Source organism: Geotrypetes seraphini, chromosome 4, assembly GCF_902459505.1.
Source record: "Geotrypetes seraphini chromosome 4, aGeoSer1.1, whole genome shotgun sequence".
Lineage (NCBI taxonomy): Eukaryota > Metazoa > Chordata > Amphibia > Gymnophiona > Dermophiidae > Geotrypetes > Geotrypetes seraphini.
The window spans coordinates 301,763,349-301,783,118 of NC_047087.1; the positions used below are offsets into that span (position 1 = coordinate 301,763,349).

The window sequence follows — 19,770 nt, forward strand, 5'->3', positions numbered from 1 at the left end:
GTGCCACAAGACGGTGAGAGAAGCCAAAAGGGCCTATGAGGAAAAGATAGCCCGAGGGGCCAAAAACTTCAAATCCTTTTTTAGATATGTTAAGGGGAAAAAACCTGCAAAGGAGACAGACAGTAGGCCCTCTCGACGACCAAGGAAGAAAAGGATACATCAAAGAAGACAAACAGATTGCAGACAGATTAAATTCCTTCTTTGCTTCTGTCTTTACCAAGGAAGATGCCACTTCAATACCCGAAACAGTGAAAGTTTTCAAGGGAGAAATAGAGGAGAGCCTCACCACAGTGAAGGTGGATCTGGACCAGATATACTATCAGATTGACAAACTAAAAAGTGACAAATCCCCTGGCCCAGATGGAATTCACCCGAGAGTATTAAAGGAACTAAAGGTGGAAATCGGAGAACTACTGCAATCCCTCGCTAACATGTCAATTAGAACCAGACTGATACCAGAAGACTGGAAGATAGCGAACGTAATACCAATCTTCAAAAAAGGATCAAGGGGAGAACCGGGAAACTATAGACCTGTGAGTCTCACATCGGTCCCTGGGAAAATGGTTGAAGCTTTGATTAAAGACAGCATAGTACAGCATCTAGATAACCATGACCTGCTGAAAGGTAGTCAGCATGGCTTCAGGAAAGGAAAGTCGTGCTTGACCAACTTACTTCAATTTTTTGAGGGAGTGAACAAACAAGTCGATAGCGGAGAACCGGTAGACGTAATATACTTGGACTTCCAGAAAGCGTTCGACAAAGTACCTCATGCGAGACTTCTCAAAAAACTACAAAGTCATGGAATAGAAGGGGATATACTAAGATGGATAGGAAAATGGCTGGAAAACAGAAGACAGAGAGTGGGCATAAATGGGAAGTACTCAGACTGGAAAAAAGTAACTAGCGGTGTGCCTCAGGGCTCGGTTCTTGGGCCTATCTTATTCAATATCTTCGTAAATGACCTGGAAGAAGAAACGACCAGTGTTATTGTCAAGTTTGCAGATGACACAAAGCTATGCCGGACAATCAGGTCACAAAAAGACATCGAGGAACTTCAGAGAGATTTGAAGCAACTTGAGAGATGGGCAGAAAATTGGCAGACGAGTTTTAATGTGGAAAAATGCAAAGTGATGCACCTGGGCAGAAAAAACAAGGAGCATGAATATAAACTGTTAGGTATAACATTGGGGAAGAGCGAACAAGAAAAAGACTTGGGGGTACTGATAGACAGGACCCTAAAGCCGTCGGCTCAATGCGTAGCGGCGGCAAAGAAAGCTAACAGAATGTTAGGCATGATAAAGAAGGGAATCACGAGTAGATTGAGGGAGGTCATAATGATGCTTTATAGAGCAATGGTCAGACCACACTTGGAATACTGTGTCCAACACTGGTCTCCATACCTGAAGAAGGATATAACACTGCTGGAGAAGGTGCAGAGGCGAGCAACGAAGCTAGTAGAAGGTATGGAGAACTTGAGCTACAAGGATCGCCTCAGAAAACTGGGATTATTCACCCTTGAGAAGAGAAGATTGAGAGGGGATCTGATAGAGACTTTTAAATTGCTAAAAGGGATCGACATAATGGAGCAAGCTCACTCACCAGCAGGGGGAAAGGATGGTGAGCAAGAAACAGCGTTATTCACATTGGCAAATGTAACCCAGTCTCGGACCAGAGGTCATGGCCTGAAGCTGAGAGGGGACATGGCCAGGACAAATGTCAGAAAGTTCTGCTTCACACAGCGAGTGGTGAACGCCTGGAACTCTCTCCCGAAAGAGATGGTGGAAGAAACTACCATTCTAGGATTTAAGGGAAAATTGGACGCACATCTTCTTGCAGGACACATTGAGGGATACGAGTGACTAATGTATGCACCAGGGTACCCCTGGCTGAGCCTCCGCGTGTGCGGATCACCGGACTAGATGGACCCCAGGTCTGATCCGGTGCAGGCACTTCTTATGTTCTTATGTAAATGAAGCTATATTTCAAATGTATCTTTATTGTTTAATGATATCAAATACACAAAACTATCACAGTTAAATAAATTAACAATAAAATGGTCTCACGCACTCAAAGGATACCCTTGTGATGTATTACTACTCCTAATAACTGTTCATGAATCAATGAACTATGCTCAACAGTTCATGACAAAGTTCACAAAATCTAGGAGATCGTATCGTGGAAATTCAATCAGGCTAACTTGTAGCACTTATAGAATAATGCTTATGGATTAACTTATAGAAAGATATAAAAGCATTTGTCATTATGACTGGGATAGCCATGCAAATGATTACCAAGAACTGGAAAATTGGGACAGACTTAATTTTTCCTTTTGGTGGGAAACTTTATGTTTATGTTATAAATATGAAAAAATGAATTCAGAAATATCGTGTCATAATAAACTATTTAAATTAAAATGGGGTCCACTGACGAATTATGTTAACTCTGATTAGTTGGATTATGGCATTTTTTCCTATTTGATTTGCACATCCAGAGAGGGTGGGAGGGAGGGGGAGGGTAATATATTTTGTTGTATTCATTGATCGATTGTAAGTGCTGTCTATGACGTTAATTGTATGTATATATTTAATGCACTGTTCTCGAATTGAAAATTAATAAAGATTAAAAAAAAAAAAAAGAATAATTCTCAGCACCAAGATCTTTTACAACATCTCAAACCTGTAAATCCTCACACCTAAAAAAGGCACGGCTCTCCCATTTTCTACATTACTATGTGCATTTGAAATGAATGCCCTTGACCCACCTATGCCCCTCTTATGGTGACGCGCATTTTAAAAAAAGCCAACTAGGAAGATATGCGTATAAATTTAAGCTGTGCCAATAATTGATTGTTAGCGCCCAATTATAGGCACTGACAGGCTTGGTATTCAATTAAATCGCAAGCGTAAATCGAGCACCATTTATAGAATTTGAGGGGAATACAGCTGTCAAAAATTATCTGGGTACCACCATCAGTGGCATAGCGAGGGTGGGAGGCGCTGGGGGAGGTGACACCCCCCCCCCCCGCACTCTGCTATGTGCCCCTGCTCCTTCCACGCCACACTCCGCACTCCCTTCCCCACCCCCATACCTCTTCACATCTTTGCCAGCATGAGCAGCTTCTCCGGCCTGCTGCTGGCGCTGGCATCGGCTTTCCCTCTGACGTCACTTCCTGGCCCCATGACCCAGAAGTGATTTCAAAGGAAGCCAGGCTATCGCAAGCAGCAGGCTAGAGTAATTGCTCGTGCTCATTAAGATTTTTTTTTTTGTAAATCTTTATTAGTTTTCAATTATTAATAGTGCAATACAGTGAATCTTAATATAAACAAATCAAACCAAAGCACTTTACATATACAAATATTTTAAAAACAAACATTCTCACCCCTCCTCCTACCCTTAATCAATGAAAATAGAACCACATGTATAATTTCAATTGAACAGATATAATGAATAATGATTATAATGTTTTCCCATCCCCCTCCCTGCCACCCTGGATTTGTAAGGAGGACAGATAAAAAGCTCATGAAGATTTTAAAGAGGTACGGGGCGGGGAAGGGAGGGTACGAGCATAGTATTGGGGGGGGGGGGAGTGGAGAGGTGTCAGCGCCCTCACCAACATGGCATCCTGGGCAGTCTACTTTACTATGCCACTGCCACCAATATCCAGCAGTGGTGTTCAGATAGGCTATTTTGCTGTCTTTATCCAGATAATTATTGTGGCACTGGGACTGAGCTCTGTCCCCAGATTTCCCCAACCTTAAACAAATAGTTGAAGGGTGGGTGGGCGGGGCAGCCAGCGAAGATTTTTAGTGGGTGTAAATTTGTGCAAAAGAATCTACTATAATAAAACCCTAAGCGCGCATGCGCACTTCAATCTTTGTGTTCTCTGCATCCGTGATCCGTAGCTCCATGTCAGTCCTACTGCGCATGCGGAGTTTTAAATGATGACCACGGACGCAAGGAGGCGGAGAACACACCGGCGACTCCCCCCTCCCACTCACTCTAAGGCCCACGGGGTATTCAAAATTGGCCTGCCAGACAACAAGCCGCTGCCGCTGCTTCTGCTCTTCATTCGCCTTTTCAAAGCAGCCTGCTGAGGATCGCTGGCTGGCTGTAGCGAACCTCGCAGGCTGCTCTCCAACTCGGGAGCACGTTCCCTCTGACGCGATCCTGTAAGTCAGAGGAGGCTGCTTTGAAGAAACGAATGAAGAGCAGCAGCGGCAGCAGCAGTTCGTACCGGTGGGCAAGAAGAGACCAGGAAGCCAGGATGGAGGGAGGGTAAGAACGGCGGTTTGGGAGCAGGTATTAGGGAGCAGGGAAGAGGTGCTGCTGGACAGTGGGGAGGTAAAAGGAAGGGAGAAGGGCTGCTGCTGGACAGGGGAGCAGGGAAGAAGTGCTGCTGGATAGGGGGGAGGTAAAAGGAAGGGATAAGGGCTGGACAGGAGGAGCAGGCAAGGGGTGGTGGTGGATAGCCGAGGAAAGAGAGAGACAGAAAGAAAAAAAGAAAGCCAGACAGACAGTGACTAAGGAGAGACAGAGACAGAAAGAAAGAAAGAAAGAAAGAAAGACAGACAGAAAACGGCCAAGGAGAAAGAAAGAAAGACAGACAGACACACACATCTATTCTAGCACCTGTTAATGTAATGGGCTTAAAGACTAGTTTGAGTAATATTTGTGCTAGTTCTGAAAGCCTGTTTTATAAAGGTGACCAGACCCAATGCTTGTATAGAATAAGCATAATAACATAACATAACATCGTACTTATAAACCACATAACCGTAAGTTCAATGCGTGAACAAAAGATTAAAAATAACATAACCTAAGGATGATTTAAATTAGTTTGCTAAATATTTTGAAAAAAGATGAGTTTTCAATTGAGTTCTTAAATGCTTGTATGAGCAAGCACGACGGAACGACAGCCTAAATTCCTTGTCATAGGAAACGGCCTGAAATGCTAGTATGTGTTCCAAGGATTTCTTGCTCTTACAACCTTGAGCAGACGGGAAATTAAACAGTGCATGTAATTCTCTCCTATGTTTATGGAATGCTCTGAGAAATCGGTCATATAGTTTGGAGCAATACCGTACGCAGCTGTGTAAGAAAGACAACCCAGCTTAAACAAAACACGCGCCTCCACTGGAAGCCAATGCAACTCAAGGTAGAAAGGAGTCACATGATCATATATAGGTAGCCTTTTGGACATAAGAACATAAGAATAGCCTTACTGGGTCAAACCAATGGTCCATCAAGCTCAGTAGCCCGTTCTCACAGTGGCCAATCAAGGTCCCTAGTACCTGGCCAAAACCCAAAGAGTGGCAACATTCCAGCATCTCAAAGAATAGCAAGATTCCGGAACCCCAATGAGAGCAACATTCCAGAGCTTAGATTGTGATGTCATAATGCCTCGTTCCACGGTGCCTCGGAGCCAACCTCAGCAGTGATGTTACAATGGCTTAATTGTCCTAAACTTGGCTCACGTAAGAACATTCCCTATAAACGCCGTCTTAGACCTATATACTATTTTCAAACTGTGATGCATCTAATCATGCAAGCTTTCTTGCACCTCCTTTGCCCTGTTTCTCTTGATCCTTAAATCCGGTCCTATATTTCTCACTAAAGGGTCATTTTCTATTGGTTAGTGTGCATTATGGAGCTCGTAGGAATTACATGTTTTGCATCTATTTCTACTGCTCATACTTCACAGGAATCAGTGGGATGGTGCGCTGTAGGACGACTTGGGAGAGTTCTGGTTAGCAGCCCATTTGGCACAGACTGAAAATGGCAAGAATGCACTTGCAAAGTCTTTATGTAGTGGAAAATGTCCAGGAACTCAGGCCCAGATTCTCTAAAAGGTGCCGTTTTGGGTTTTATTTTAAGCGCCGGTAGGCTCCCAAACTCAGTACAAAAACAATGTTTTTAACTGAGTTCAAGGCGCCTAAAATATTGGCGCCAGAATCAGGCCTCCATGGTCGCTTTAGGGTGCCTAATGCCACTATGGGCATGACTAATGGCTGGAAGTGGCTTTAGGCGGCCTAAAGGCACAATTCACATCATAGGTAGGCGCCGGAAAACCCTGGCCTACATTTCCGGTGCCTACCTTTGCCTGAGGCATGATTCTGTAACAAGCACCGATTGGAGGACATTTTATTTCACTCAGAGAATAGTTAAGCTCTGGAACGCGTTGCCAGAGGATGTGGTCAGAGCGGATAGCGTAGCTGGTTTTAAGAAAGGTTTGTACAAGTTCCTGGAGGAAAAGTCTATAGTCTGTTATTCAGAAAGACATGGGGGAAGCCACTGCTTGCCCTGGATCGGTAGCATGGAATATTGGGTTTTGGCCAGATTCTTGTGATCTGGATTGGCCACCGTGAGAACAGGCTACTGGGCTTGATGGGCCATTGGTTTGACCCAGTAAGGCTATTCTTATGTTCTTATGTCCAAAAGGCTACCTATATATTTTTTAATTTAATTTAATTTAATTCTTATATACCGCTAATAACCGTGAGCTTTCTAAGCGGTTTACAAAAATGATGCATTAAAAGATACAATAGATAAAAATAAATAAGATAGGTACTTGGAAAATTTCCTTAAATGTCCCAAAGGCTCACAATCTAATTAAAGTACCTGAAGAAACAATTTATGAAAGGTAAAGATAAAAATATAAAGACAGAGGTAGAGATAGAGATAAATATGAATATTCCAACAAGTAATGTATAAATAATTATTTTATATCTTACAATTGAAAACAGTCTGATACCAGCGAATATCAGGATACAATTATGAAGAGGGAATTTTAGCAGACAGGGAATGTGGATACCTAGTGTGAGGAAGAAATTCAGGATAAGGTGTAGAAGTTATGTTGGCGGGAGAGTGTCTGGCTAGGACAAGAATTTCTTAAACAAAGTGGTCTTTAGTTCTTTCCGGAAGATGCTATAGGTCAACCTAGCGGTATCGATGAGATAGTCTAGCCATGATTGCTGTCTACCAGCTTGAAACTTGAAAGTTCTGTCTAGGAAGGTTCGATATCTGCAGCCAACGATTTTCGGGTATGCAAACAGGTTGTGGTTTCTGGTAGATCTAATGGGGGAATAGAATTCGAAGTGAGGTAGGAGGTAATTGGGGGCCATTCCCCAGATTAATTTATAGCATAATATATATGATCGTGTGACTCCTTTCTACCTTGAGTTGCATTGGCTTCTAGTGGTCTGACCCAGTAAGGCTATTCTTATGTTCTGCAGTCGCTTTTAAGGTGGCTACCAACGGCACCAGTTATAGAATCCAGGCCTGAAGGTCTGATATTCAGCCAGCGGTGATCAACGTTTTGCTGACCACTGCCAGCATTAAACCCATAAAAGGAGCCCATGTGTAGGACTGACTCTAATGCGGTTTTATTTAAGCGGTTAATCTGGTCGGTTAAGTGCTACATATTGCACTTAAGCGGCCTGACTCTTCTCCAAGAACACTCTCAAAATAAATGCTTTTCAGTAACCAGGTAAGTGCCACTATAAATTGGCTGTTATTCCCGAATAGGTGATATAACTGGCCAGGAGCCATTTCCACCTGATTAGATTACTTTGAATATTGACCCCCCCCCCCCTAAATAAATATTGGAACTATTAAAGGATGAAGGTGCTTCATACGTTGCTTTGTTTTCACAGTTTTAATACAATATGTTGCTTGCATTTAATCATTAAAATCTATAGAAATGCTATTGGTGTTCTCCAAGTGTGTTTGCAACATCAGTTCAGCCGTTGATCAAGAAAGGCAAAATTCATCCAAGTGTATTGCCGATTCAAGTTTATGTTTCTACTACATGGCATGAAGGCCAGCGCAGCGCTAAAAATACGGTGTTTAACCTCCGCGAACAACATGTTGAGAAGACAATACAAACCTCCGTGTTGTTCCCAAGCCACCACACGTAAGTCAGAGTGCCAACCTGGCTGGGCCACAGCACAACCGTTGCGTTCACCTCTTTGTTCTTGGTCGTGACGAATGGAAGAGACAAGTGGACGTGTTCCAGGGGGCCTGTGGAAAGACAGAAGCCAGTGACCTGGTCAAACACGACATCTGCTTACAGGTCATGAATGCTTTAAGGACAAACACTTGACAGTAGCTTACTCTAGGACCACAAATTTAAAGGATAAACTGGCTCCTTCAGCACTGCCTACCATCTCTTCTTTATCACCAGATGGAGATTATGAAGTAGGTGGACATACCAGCAGTGGAAGATGCAGAGTTTGCAAACACAGTTTAAATATATCTAAATTTATTCATCCCCCAGACTAAAAAAGAATATATACTAAGACAGTGGCGTAGCGAGGGTGAGAGGGCTCCTGGGACGTTAGCGCCTCTCCTCGCCCTCTCCTGCCACGCTTTCACCGCATCCCTTCCCCCGTACCTCTGTTACGTTCCTGGCGTGAGCGGCAACCCTCCCCCAAGTTGCTGCCGTGCCAGCATCAGATCTTCCTCTGATGTCACTTCCTGGGCGCTGGTCCAGGAAGTGACATCGGAGGAAGGGCCGACGCAGGCGTGACGGCATCTTGGGGATTGCTGCTCACACCAGGAACCATGACAGAAGGACGGGGCAGGGAAACGGCGCACACGCACAGCAGTGGGGGGAACGGGTAAGGAGTGGGGGATGGGCAGAGAGGAGGACGGGTGTCTGTGCCCTCACCACGATGGTGCCCGGGGCGGACTTCCCACTCCCCCTTACTTAGGCATCCTTAGACTTCCCACCCCCCATTGTACTTAAGCATCAATCTGACTGTAACTCTATTAATGCAATCTACATCATACTTTGTCCATGCAACCTTATTTATATGGGAACAACTAAAAGGATGATCCGTACGCATATCATAGAACACATTAATAGAAACATCATTTCTGCTCCACTAGTTGGCCATTGGAACAAAGCCGTTCTTGATATATCAGTCTCCCAAGTAACAGTGTTCCGAGTGGAACAGTATATGAGATATTTTACCCCCAGACTTCATAATAAATAACGCACAGTATGCAGATGGAGGATGTGCGCTATTTAAAGAGCCTAATTGCACGAAGGATATTTGTTTGTTCAACATTGGCTCTGACGTATAACTGACTGTTGAGAAAGGTGTCAGATCAAAAAGCGCGCCGGGACAAAGGCGCGCGCAGACAATTGAGCGCAGTGCGGAGGCGCGCGCCGCAGAAAATTAGTTTTTACGGCTCCGACGGGGGGGCATGTGTGCCGCGTTGTGGGGGCATTGTGTGGGGGGTTGTAACCCCCCACATTTTACTGAAAACTTCACTTTTTCCCTGTTTTTAGAGAAAAAGTTAAGTTTACAGTAAAATGTGGAGGGTTACAACCCCCCACAACGCTGGCGCGATATCTATTAAGTAAACTGGGGGGGCTCCCCAACAAAAACCCCCGTCGGAGCCCCTAAAAACTGTAATTTTCTTCGGTGCGCGCCTCCGTCTTGCGCTCAGTTGTCGGCGCGCGCCTTTGCCTTTCGCCGAGTTGTCTATGAACCCTTGAGAAAGGCTTGAGTTGCCAAAACGCCGGCCTTGTCGAGTCCTAATCATCGGTTGACCTAATAAAGATCCCTGGTTGACTACATCTACTTCTGCGTTTGAATGAAAGTCTACCCAGGATCCTTGCCAGGTCGTCACTGACTCCTTTTCCGTTAGGACCATCAGAACGATCAATCCTGAACGTTGACCCAACCCAGAAGGTCTGAGGTGGGGAGAAGAAAGCTGGATAGTGAATATTTTTTTTTCTGTGACTGAGCAAGCAAGCGACATAAAGTGCTGGGCTTAGAATTGAAAAAGTCTACTATTACCTATATGTGACATCTGTGTAATGTATTCTTAAAACAGTGAAACCACTTTCTTAAAAAAGGCAGTGCTGAAGAGTGCTGGAAACCAGCTGAATCCATAAGGCAGTTCGTACGGGAAGTACAAGGCCCATTACATAAACGCTGGGTTTTACTAAACGGCGGTAGGGGTTTTTACTGCAGGCCAGCGAGGTAAATGTTCTGATGCCCAAAGAATTCCTGTGAGCATGTAATTTATTTATTCAATTTTCTCAAGGGAGCTCAGAATGGTTTACATGAATTTATTCAGGTACTCGAGTGTTTTTCCCTCTGTCCCAGTGGGCTCACAATCTATCTAAATGGGGGAATTAAGTGACAAGGAACAATGTAGGTTTGAACCCACAACCTCAGGGTGCTGAGGCTGTAGCTTTAACCACTGCACCACTCTAGAAATCAAAATGTAGCAAAAGTGAGCCAAGTATAGGCCAATCAAGCCATTGTGACATCACTGATGAGGCTCTTAGGCAGTGGTGGAATGAGGCATTATGATGTCACAATATCAGCTCTGGTTATCATAGGCTGAAACCATTTCTTCAATTTTCTATACCGTTCTCCCAGGGGAGCTCAGAATGGTTTACATTAATTTATTCAGGTACTAGAGTGTTTTTCCCTCTGTCCCAGTGGGCTCACAATCTATCTAAATGGGGGAATTAAGTGACAAGGAACAGTGTAGGTTTGAACCCACAACCTCAGGGTGCTGAGGCTGTAGCTTTAACCACTGCACCACACTCTGTGCCACCTACCTTGCCGGCCCACGGCAGAAACCTCTACCAAAGATTTTAGGGATGAACGGGGGGTCCAGGAAAAGAGAGGAACTTCTAGTGAACATAGCCCTTAATGTCTGCTATTAGATACCAAGATTTGAAAGGAGAAGGTAGAACGTAGCAATAAATTAATGACACACACTGCCTCTTTTACAAAACCGTGCTAGCAGCTGCCGCGCGGCAACAGCCCCGAAGCCCTTTAAATCTCTATGGGCTTCGGGGCTGTTAGCACAGGGCAGCCCCTAGCACAGCTTTGTAAAAAAGGCCCATAGATTTGGTGGGGAAAAGGAGCCTATGATCTCAAGGCCTCATATAGATTAAAAACTACAGGTGACTCTGATGCCCAACCATAAAACATACCCCTTCTTCCACAAAGCCGCGCTAGTGGCTGTCATGTGGCAACAGCTCCGAAGCCCTTTAAATCTCTATGGGCTTTGGGGCCGTTACCACGCGGCTTTGTAGAAGAGGGGGATGGTGTAGATTGCGAACAGTCCAGTTTTATTACATTATCCATAGTACATCTGGGGAAACAGAAGCCTGTTTTCTTACAGTTGAGACAATGATGAATTTCATATGAAATAAATCATTATTATATAGCATTAAAACGCACTCCTAGTTCTATAAATAGGAATGGAATAAAGACAGTTACAGATTTATTATAATAGTGACAAAATATACAGTAGAACCCACAGCTTATAACCCTGATTTTTTTTTTTTTTAAATCTGAAAAATAATGATACTCAGTAGGAAAGCAGCAACAAACCACTATTAAAATCTGTCCAAATGAACCTTACCAAACTAATGAAAGATCACTACTAGAACTTTTATTCAAGAGTGTTTCCTGTTTTAGAAATCTCAGTCTGCACGAGGAAACAAGAACATGACTATTACAATTTCAAATTCCCTCTATTGCTCCAAACATCACATCATCAATTACCTACTGGATGTCACTTTGAAAGCACAAAATCGGTAGCTAAAGGCAGGAGAGCCTATTACATCAAACTATATTGGCTTAAGATGAATTTGCGGCTCCGATATAAGCTGTTGGTAGTTTACCAAAGTCTGCATGGGTTGGCCCCGAGATACCTAATGGATTGTCTGGAGTATTATATTGCGCTTCCCAAGTTGCGTTTCTCTTAACATTGGGATCTGCGGATCCCAACAAGAAAGGAGTTGAGACTTCACACATCAAGGGCAGGGGTGTTCTCCTGCATTGGTCCAGAGGAATGGAACAGGCTTCTGCAATATATACGGCAGCAAGGGAATATGGTGACATCTACAAGATGGCTGAGACGCCATCTTTTTTGTAAAATGAAATTTGGCTGAAGAACAGATTGTCTGTGTTGTGGTGGTGGGGAGGATGCTGTGTATGTTGACGATGATTGCTATTAACTGTTTGATGTTTTTATTTAAAAATTACATTGTATAAATAAGGGAGCAAATATATATATATATATATATATTTGCTCCCTTATTTAGGATTTTATCTGTAGTACTTAGCTCGGGTGTAGTTTTCTACCCGGCCATCCGGAAGATCTCCGTTTTGCTCACACTCTATAAAAAGAGCTTCTTCGGGGAAAAGCGTTTTACGATTGCAACCTTGGCGTGTTCTAGCCATTAAAGGAAGACTTCTGGGACTTTTAGGAGTTGTTAGTGTGTTGTACTTGAAAAAACAAATGTAACAAATAATGCCCATCAACGGCTTCGACATGGACAGGAAAAGAGTGTTGGCAAAATTAAACTCAATGTTTAGAGCACAGCCGGGAACGAATATGGAGAATAGTTACATCAGAAGGGGTTGGGATGCAGTGGAGAATGGACTCCAGGGTTGGCGGCAGTTGGCTTATGTTTATGGTTTATGTTTATTAAAAGTTTTACAAACCAAAGAGAATTGACCTCAGAGAATCCACAGAGAAAAGAGTCCAGGAGAAACCAAGAAAACACTGTGGAATGACGATGATACTGAGATGGACTTTAACAAAAGAATCAAAGTTCCAAATATACAATAAAATAATCCACATAAAAAATGAATAATCCACATACAAATCAAAAGGATCTAGTCCGCTAGTGGCGCAGGACCCAACACGGTCCGCGCTTCAACAAGATGTCTTCTTCAGGTGTCCCTAAGAGTCCTATGATGATGAATACGTAGAAAAACTGATATGTAGAGAGACAAATGCTGCGGGAAACCAAAGCAATAAAGCAATTAAAAGTTTTAACCACACTTCGGTTCGCCAACAGCACGGTGTACAAAATATATAAAAACAAGGAATGAAAAGAACGCCATAAAAATTAGGGAAGTAAAGAAAAAGAAAAAACAGAAATAAAATAAAATTTAAAAATTAATTAAAGCTAAGTAATTTAAATCTAAAAAGAAAATAATGTTGTTTAAATCTTATATAAATAGTTACAGGATTGCAATTTACCAAACTTCTCATAAAAATGCTAAACCAAAAAGATGTGTCTTAACCATTGATCTAAATTTGACATACCGCAGGGTTCGATCTTGGGCCCGATCCTTTTCAACATATTTGTAGGAGATCTGACTCAGGGGCTTCAAGGTAAAATCACATTATTCGCTGATGACGCCAAACTATGCAACATAGTAAGTAAGAGCACTTTGCCCGACAGTATGACGCAGGACCTATTTCTATTGGAACAGTGGTCCTCGACTTGGCAGCTAAGCTTCAATGCTAAAAAATGTGAAGTCATGCACCTTGGCGGCAGAAATCCGTGCAAAACTTACACACTAAATGGTCAAACCTTATCCAGGACTAAGGCAGAATGTGATTTGGGGGTGATCATTAGCGAAGACATGAAAACTGCCAATCAAGTAGAGAAGGCTTCATAGAAGGCAAGATAAATGATGGGTTGTATCCGTAGAAGTTTTGTCAGCCGGAAGCCCGAAGTCATAATGCCGTTGTATAGATCCATGGTGAGACCTCATCTGGAATATTGTATTCAATTCTGGAGACCACATTACCAAAAAGATGTGCTGAGAGTTGAGTTGGTACAACAAATGGCCACCAGGATAATCTCGGGACTCAAAGATCACCCGTATGAGGAAAGGCTGAATAAATTGCAGCTATACTCGCTCGAGGAACGTAGAGAGAAAGGAGACATGATAGAGACGTTTAAATATATCACGGGCCGTATCGAGGTGGAAGATGATGATATCTTCTTTCTTAAAGGGCCCTCGGCCACAAGAGGGCATCTGCTGAAAATCAAGGATGGGAAATTTCATGGCGACACCAGGAAGTATTTCTTCACCGAAAGGATGGTTGATCATTGGAATGAACTTCCACTTCAGGTGACTGAGGCCAGCAGTGTGCCGGATTTTAAAAAGAAATGGGATACACACATGGGTTCTCTAAGGAGGTAAAATCAAGGGGGGTGGGTCAATAGAGTGGGCAGACTTGTTGGGCTATGGCCCTTTTCTGCTGTCATCTTCTATGTTTCTATGTAAGACCATTCTGAATGAATCATAACTGGAAGAGAATTCCACAGGCACTCTATGAAGTTGAAAGGGGATAGATTCCATACGAACATAAGGAAGTTCTTCTTCACCCAGAGAGTGTTAGAAAACTGGAACGCTCTTCCGGAGTCTGTCTTAGGGGAAAACACCCTCCAGGGATTCAAGACAAAGTTAGACAAGTTCCTGCTGAACCAGAACGTACGCTGGTAGGGCTAGTCTCAGGGCGCTGGTCTTTGACCAGAGGGCCGCCGCGTGAGTGGTCTACTGGGCACAATGGACCACTGGTCTGTCCCAGGAGCAGCAATTCTTATGTTCTTATGTTCCTCGCCTGTGGAATTCTCTTCCAGTTATGATTCATTCAGAATTGCCACTGCTGAATCAGACCAGTAATTTATAAAGGATTTGATGTTCTAATTTTAACCAATACAAAGATATATAGCATTCTGTCACATGATCACATTTTCTTAATCGAAATAGAGAGTGACACAGGGACAAATTTGTCCCTGTCCCGTCCCCGCAAGTTTTGTCGCTCTCCCTGTAATCTAATCTAATCTTCAATTTATATACCGGATCATTTCCCTAAGGAGCTCGATTTGGTTTACAATTCATTAAAAAGTAGATACATACTAATAGGCCATATAGAAATCTATTGGTTAAGATTAGATAGATATTAAAGGGTTAAAAGTAAGATATACTTAATTACTGTTCGTCAGCTAATAATCTTGGATAACTATTGTGTAAACCAGTGATTCCCAACCCTGTCCTGGAGGAACACCAGGCCAATCGGGTTTTCAGGCTAGCCCTAATGAATATGCATGAGAGAGATTTGCATATGATGGAAGTGATAGGCATGCAAATTTGCTTCATGCATATTCATTAGGGCTAGCCTGAAAACCCAATTGGCCTGGTGTTCCTCCAGGACAGGGTTGGGAACCACTGTTGTAAACAACCAAGTTTTTAAATTTTTTCGAACTTGATGTAGTTGACCTAACAATCTTAAAGTATCTGGGAGTCTATTCCAAATTTCTACCAATTTAAATGCCATAAATTTATTGAGCTTCTGGGCACATTTAAGTCCTTTAGAAGATGGAAAAGATAATTTATAGATTGTTGTAATCCTTGAGTGGCAAGATCTAATAGCATTCCAACAAAGAGGGATTGAATGATCAAATATTCCATAAAGGAATTTAAAAACAACATATGCACACTTGAACTGTATCCTATGACGAACCGGAAGCCAATGGAGTTTTCTCAACAATGGGGATACACGATCATATTTTCTCTTTCCAAAAATAAGTTTAGCCGCTGTATTCTGTATCAACTGAAGTCCATCTAAACTACCCTGTTTAATACCCAAGCTCTGTCTTAACCACCCAAGCCTCGAACACTTATGATTTTAAAGTGCTTTAGGCTCGTGCAGATAAGGACGGACCTTAGGCATTGGTGGAATGAGGCATTATGACATCACAATCTGAGATCTAGAATGTTGCTACTTATGATTTTAAACTGTTTGAAGCTTGTGCAGATGAGGACGGAGTTTAGGCATTGGTGGAATGAGGCATTATGACATCACAAGCTGAGCTCTAGAATGTTGCTACTTAGGATTTTAAAGTGCTTGAGGCTTGTGCAGATGAGGACGGAGCTTAGGCATTGGTGGAATGAAGCATTATAACATCACAATCTGAGCTCTAGAATGTTGCTACTTATGATTTTACAGTGTTTGAGGCTTGTGCAGATGAGGACGGAGCTTAGGCATTGGTGGAATGAGGCATTATGACATCACAAGCTGAGCTCTAGAATGTTGCTACTTAGGATTTTAAAGTGCTTGAGGCTTGTGCAGATGAGGACGGAGCTTAGGCATTGGTGGAATGAGGCATTATGACATCACAATCTGAGCTCTAGAATGTTGCTACTTAGGATTTTAAAATGTTTGAGGCTTGTGCAGATGAGGACGGAGCTTAGGCATTGGTGGAATGAGGCATTATGACATCACAAGCTGAGCTCTAGAATGTTGCTACTTAGGATTTTAAACTGTTTAAGGCTAGTACAGATGAGGACGGAGCTTGCAGGGATGGGGCAGGGACAGGAAAAGAACTTGCAGGGGCAGGACAATGAGCCTCCGTGGTGATGGGGAAAAATTTGTCCTTGTGTCATTCTCTAAATCAAAACAAGCTGTGTCTGCACTTCTGAAGAGAGCACATGTCATCTTGTTTCATGATATAGAAAAAGAAGATGTATGCATCTCTACTCAGTAATTCATGCTGCTAAAATTCTTACAATACCTACAATTTATACTCCGCGGTGTATCTATTTTTATGGAAAAAGGAAAAAAAATATTAATATAATGTGCTGTAGTGGAAAGAGGATGTCAGCAGATTGGTAATGTGTTGCCTCTAATCTAATCTTTCCTCATATATACCGCATCATCCCTATTTATATTAAAGCTCAACGCGGTTTACAATAAGAAATAAGATATAAATTAGCCAATCTACAAATCAAATTGTTCTTTGTACAGTTTACAGTGGCATAGTGAGGGTGAGAGGCACCCAGGGCAGTGGTGCCCCTCCCCCGTCCTCATCTCCGCCTCCCCCACTCTTTCCCTGATCCCCCTGTCATACCCGCACCCTCTTCCCTTTCCCCGAACCTCTAGCTGTTCAATGCCGCGAGCAACAAGAACTTCAATGTGTTCCTCGCGACACCATCAGCACTCCCTCTGACATCATTTCCTATGCATGGCACCAGGAAGTGACATCAGTGGGAGAGATGACAGGGTTGCAAAGAGCACGCTGAAGTTGTTGTTTGTGGAAGCGAACAACTAGAGGTATGGAGGAAGGGAAGGGGGTGCACGTGGCAGGGCGGAGGAGGGATGCCGGCACCCCCGCCATCTTGGCGCCCAGGGCGGACTGCCCCCCCCCCTTTACTATTCCAATGGCTGTTTAGAAAATACCGAATAAGACATTTTCTTAACTGAGGTGTTAAGCCATTCCAAACAGCAGTCAATATAAAACAGGTAGAACGTGTGATCTGACCCTTAGACTAGACTCCTTTAACAGAAGGAAAAGTCCAGTCTGTTGTTGAGAAAGACATGGGAGAAGCTACTGCTTGCCCTGGATCAGTAGCATGGAATGTTGCTACTCTTTAGGATTCTAGAATCTTACTACTCTTTGGGGATTCTGCATGGAATGTTGCTACTGTTTGGGGTTCCGAAATCTTGCTTACTCTGAGATAATGGAATGTTGCTACTCATTGGGATTCTAGAATCTTGCTACTCTTTGGGGATTCTGCATGGAATGTTGCTACTCTTTGGGGTTCCGAAATCTTGCTTACTCTGAGACAATGGAATGTTGCTCTTCCTAATGCCTTACACAGGTGGGCGCCGATGCTCTAAGTCAGGGGTAGGCAATTCCGGTCCTCGAGAGCCGGAACCAGGTCAGGTTTTCAGGATATCCACAATAAATATGCATGCGATAGATCTGCATCTCAAGGAGGCAGTGCATGCAAATCCATCTCATACATATTCATGGTGGATATTCTGAAAACCTGACCTGGCTCCGGTTCTCGCGGACCGGAATTGCCTACCCCTGCTCTATATGAATGTTTTTTTTCCTCATCTTTATGTCTGGAGATTGGTTAAATTTATATCTTTGATGCACACACAATATACACACACACACACAAATATATCTAACTTTGTTATGATGAACTTGAGAATTGCTTTCTATTTCATTTATAATACAAGCAAAGAACAGATGTGGGAGGCTTGGAAGGAAACAGAGATGTGCTCATTAAAACAGCATGTGCCACCCAGTAATTATTTCATATAGCAGATGTTTTGATTAGGAGGAAAGAGGGTTTACTTTAGGAAGTATTCACCATACCAGTAAATTCTCTCTTATACATGTCTCTACTTGTAGAAAGTTAACACTATAGCATTTGTTCTCCTTATAGAGAGAGCAACAGTCTAGTACAGAAGTAACCAATTCTAGTCTTTGAACGTTGCTGATTTATAGGACATGCATACAATATTGATTTTAATGTGCATGTACTCAGCAGTATGCAAATCTATCACATGCATATTTACTTGGGATATCCTAAAAATCTGACCAGGTGATGGCCCACAGTAGAGCTGTAAGGGAATGAGGATTTTGAAAATCTTATGAGGATGAAAGAAGTTACCCAGCACAGGGATAGAAGAATGAGGCTTAGAGTACACTGAGAGAGAGAACTGGAGCACTAGAATGAAGGTTGGAGACAAGTAGCTGGAGCACTAGAATGAGGCTTGGACCTACGGAGACAGGCAGTTGGAGCAGTAGAATGAGGCTTGGAACATACGGAGACAGGCAGTTGGAGCAGTAGAATGAGGCTTGGAACATACGGACACAGGCAGTTGGAGCACTAGAATGAGGCTTGGAACATACGGAGACAAGCAGTTGGAGCACTAGAATAAGGCTTGGAACATACGGAGACAGGCAATTGGAGCAGTAGAATGAGCCTTAGAACATACAGAGACAGGCAGTTGGAGCACTAGAATGAGGCTTGGAACATACAGAGACAGGCAGTTGGAGCAGTAGAATGAGGCTTGGAACATACGGAGACAGGCAGTTGGAGCAGTAGAATGAGGCTTGAAACATATGGAGACAGGCAGTTGGAGCACTAGAATGAGGCTTGGAACATACGGAGACAAGCAGTTGGAGCACTAGAATAAGGCTTGGAACATACGGAGACAGGCAATTGGAGCAGTAGAATGAGCCTTAGAACATACAGAGACAGGCAGTTGGAGCACTAGAATGAGGCTTGGAACATACAGAGACAGGCAGTTGGAGCAGTAGAATGAGGCTTGGAACATATGGAGACAGGCAGTTGGAGCAATAGAATGAGGCTTGAAACATACGGAGACAGGCAGTTGGAGCACTAGAATGAGGTTTGGAACATACGGAGACAAGCAGTTGGAGCACTAGAATAAGGCTTGGAACATACGGAGACAGGCAATTGGAGCAGTAGAATGAGCCTTAGAACATACAGAGACAGGCAGTTGGAGCACTAGAATGAGGCTTGGAACATACAGAGACAGGCAGTTGGAGCAGTAGAATGAGGCTTGGAACATATGGAGACAGGCAGTTGGAGCAGTAGAATGAGCCTTAGAACATACGGAGACAGGCAGTTGGAGCACTAGAATGAGGCTTGGAACATACGGAGACAAGCAGTTGGAGCACTAGAATAAGGCTTGGAACATACGGAGACAAGCAGTTGGAGCACTAGAATAAGGCTTGGAACATACGGAGACAGGCAATTGGAGCAGTAGAATGAGCCTTAGAACATACAGAGACAGGCAGTTGGAGCACTAGAATGAGGCTTGGAACATACAGAGACAGGCAGTTGGAGCAGTAGAATGAGGCTTGGAACATACGGAGACAGGCAGTTGGAGCAGTAGAATGAGGCTTGAAACATATGGAGACAGGCAGTTGGAGCACTAGAATGAGGCTTGGAACATACGGAGACAAGCAGTTGGAGCACTAGAATAAGGCTTGGAACATACGGAGACAGGCAATTGGAGCAGTAGAATGAGCCTTAGAACATACAGAGACAGGCAGTTGGAGCACTAGAATGAGGCTTGGAACATACAGAGACAGGCAGTTGGAGCAGTAGAATGAGGCTTGGAACATATGGAGACAGGCAGTTGGAGCAATAG

The 19,770-nt window shown here is 43.3% G+C and overlaps 1 protein-coding gene across 1 annotated transcript in view; it reads right to left on the reverse strand.

Moving 5' to 3' along the window:
- LOC117359849 (VPS10 domain-containing receptor SorCS1-like) overlaps positions 1-19,770 on the reverse strand; it is a 304,368-nt gene that overhangs the window by 64,211 nt on the left and 220,387 nt on the right. Inside the window, exon 15 of the mRNA XM_033943225.1 lies at positions 7,886-8,019. Within this exon, the coding sequence (XP_033799116.1) occupies positions 7,886-8,019 (134 nt within the window). The remainder of the gene's footprint in view (positions 1-7,885; positions 8,020-19,770) is intronic.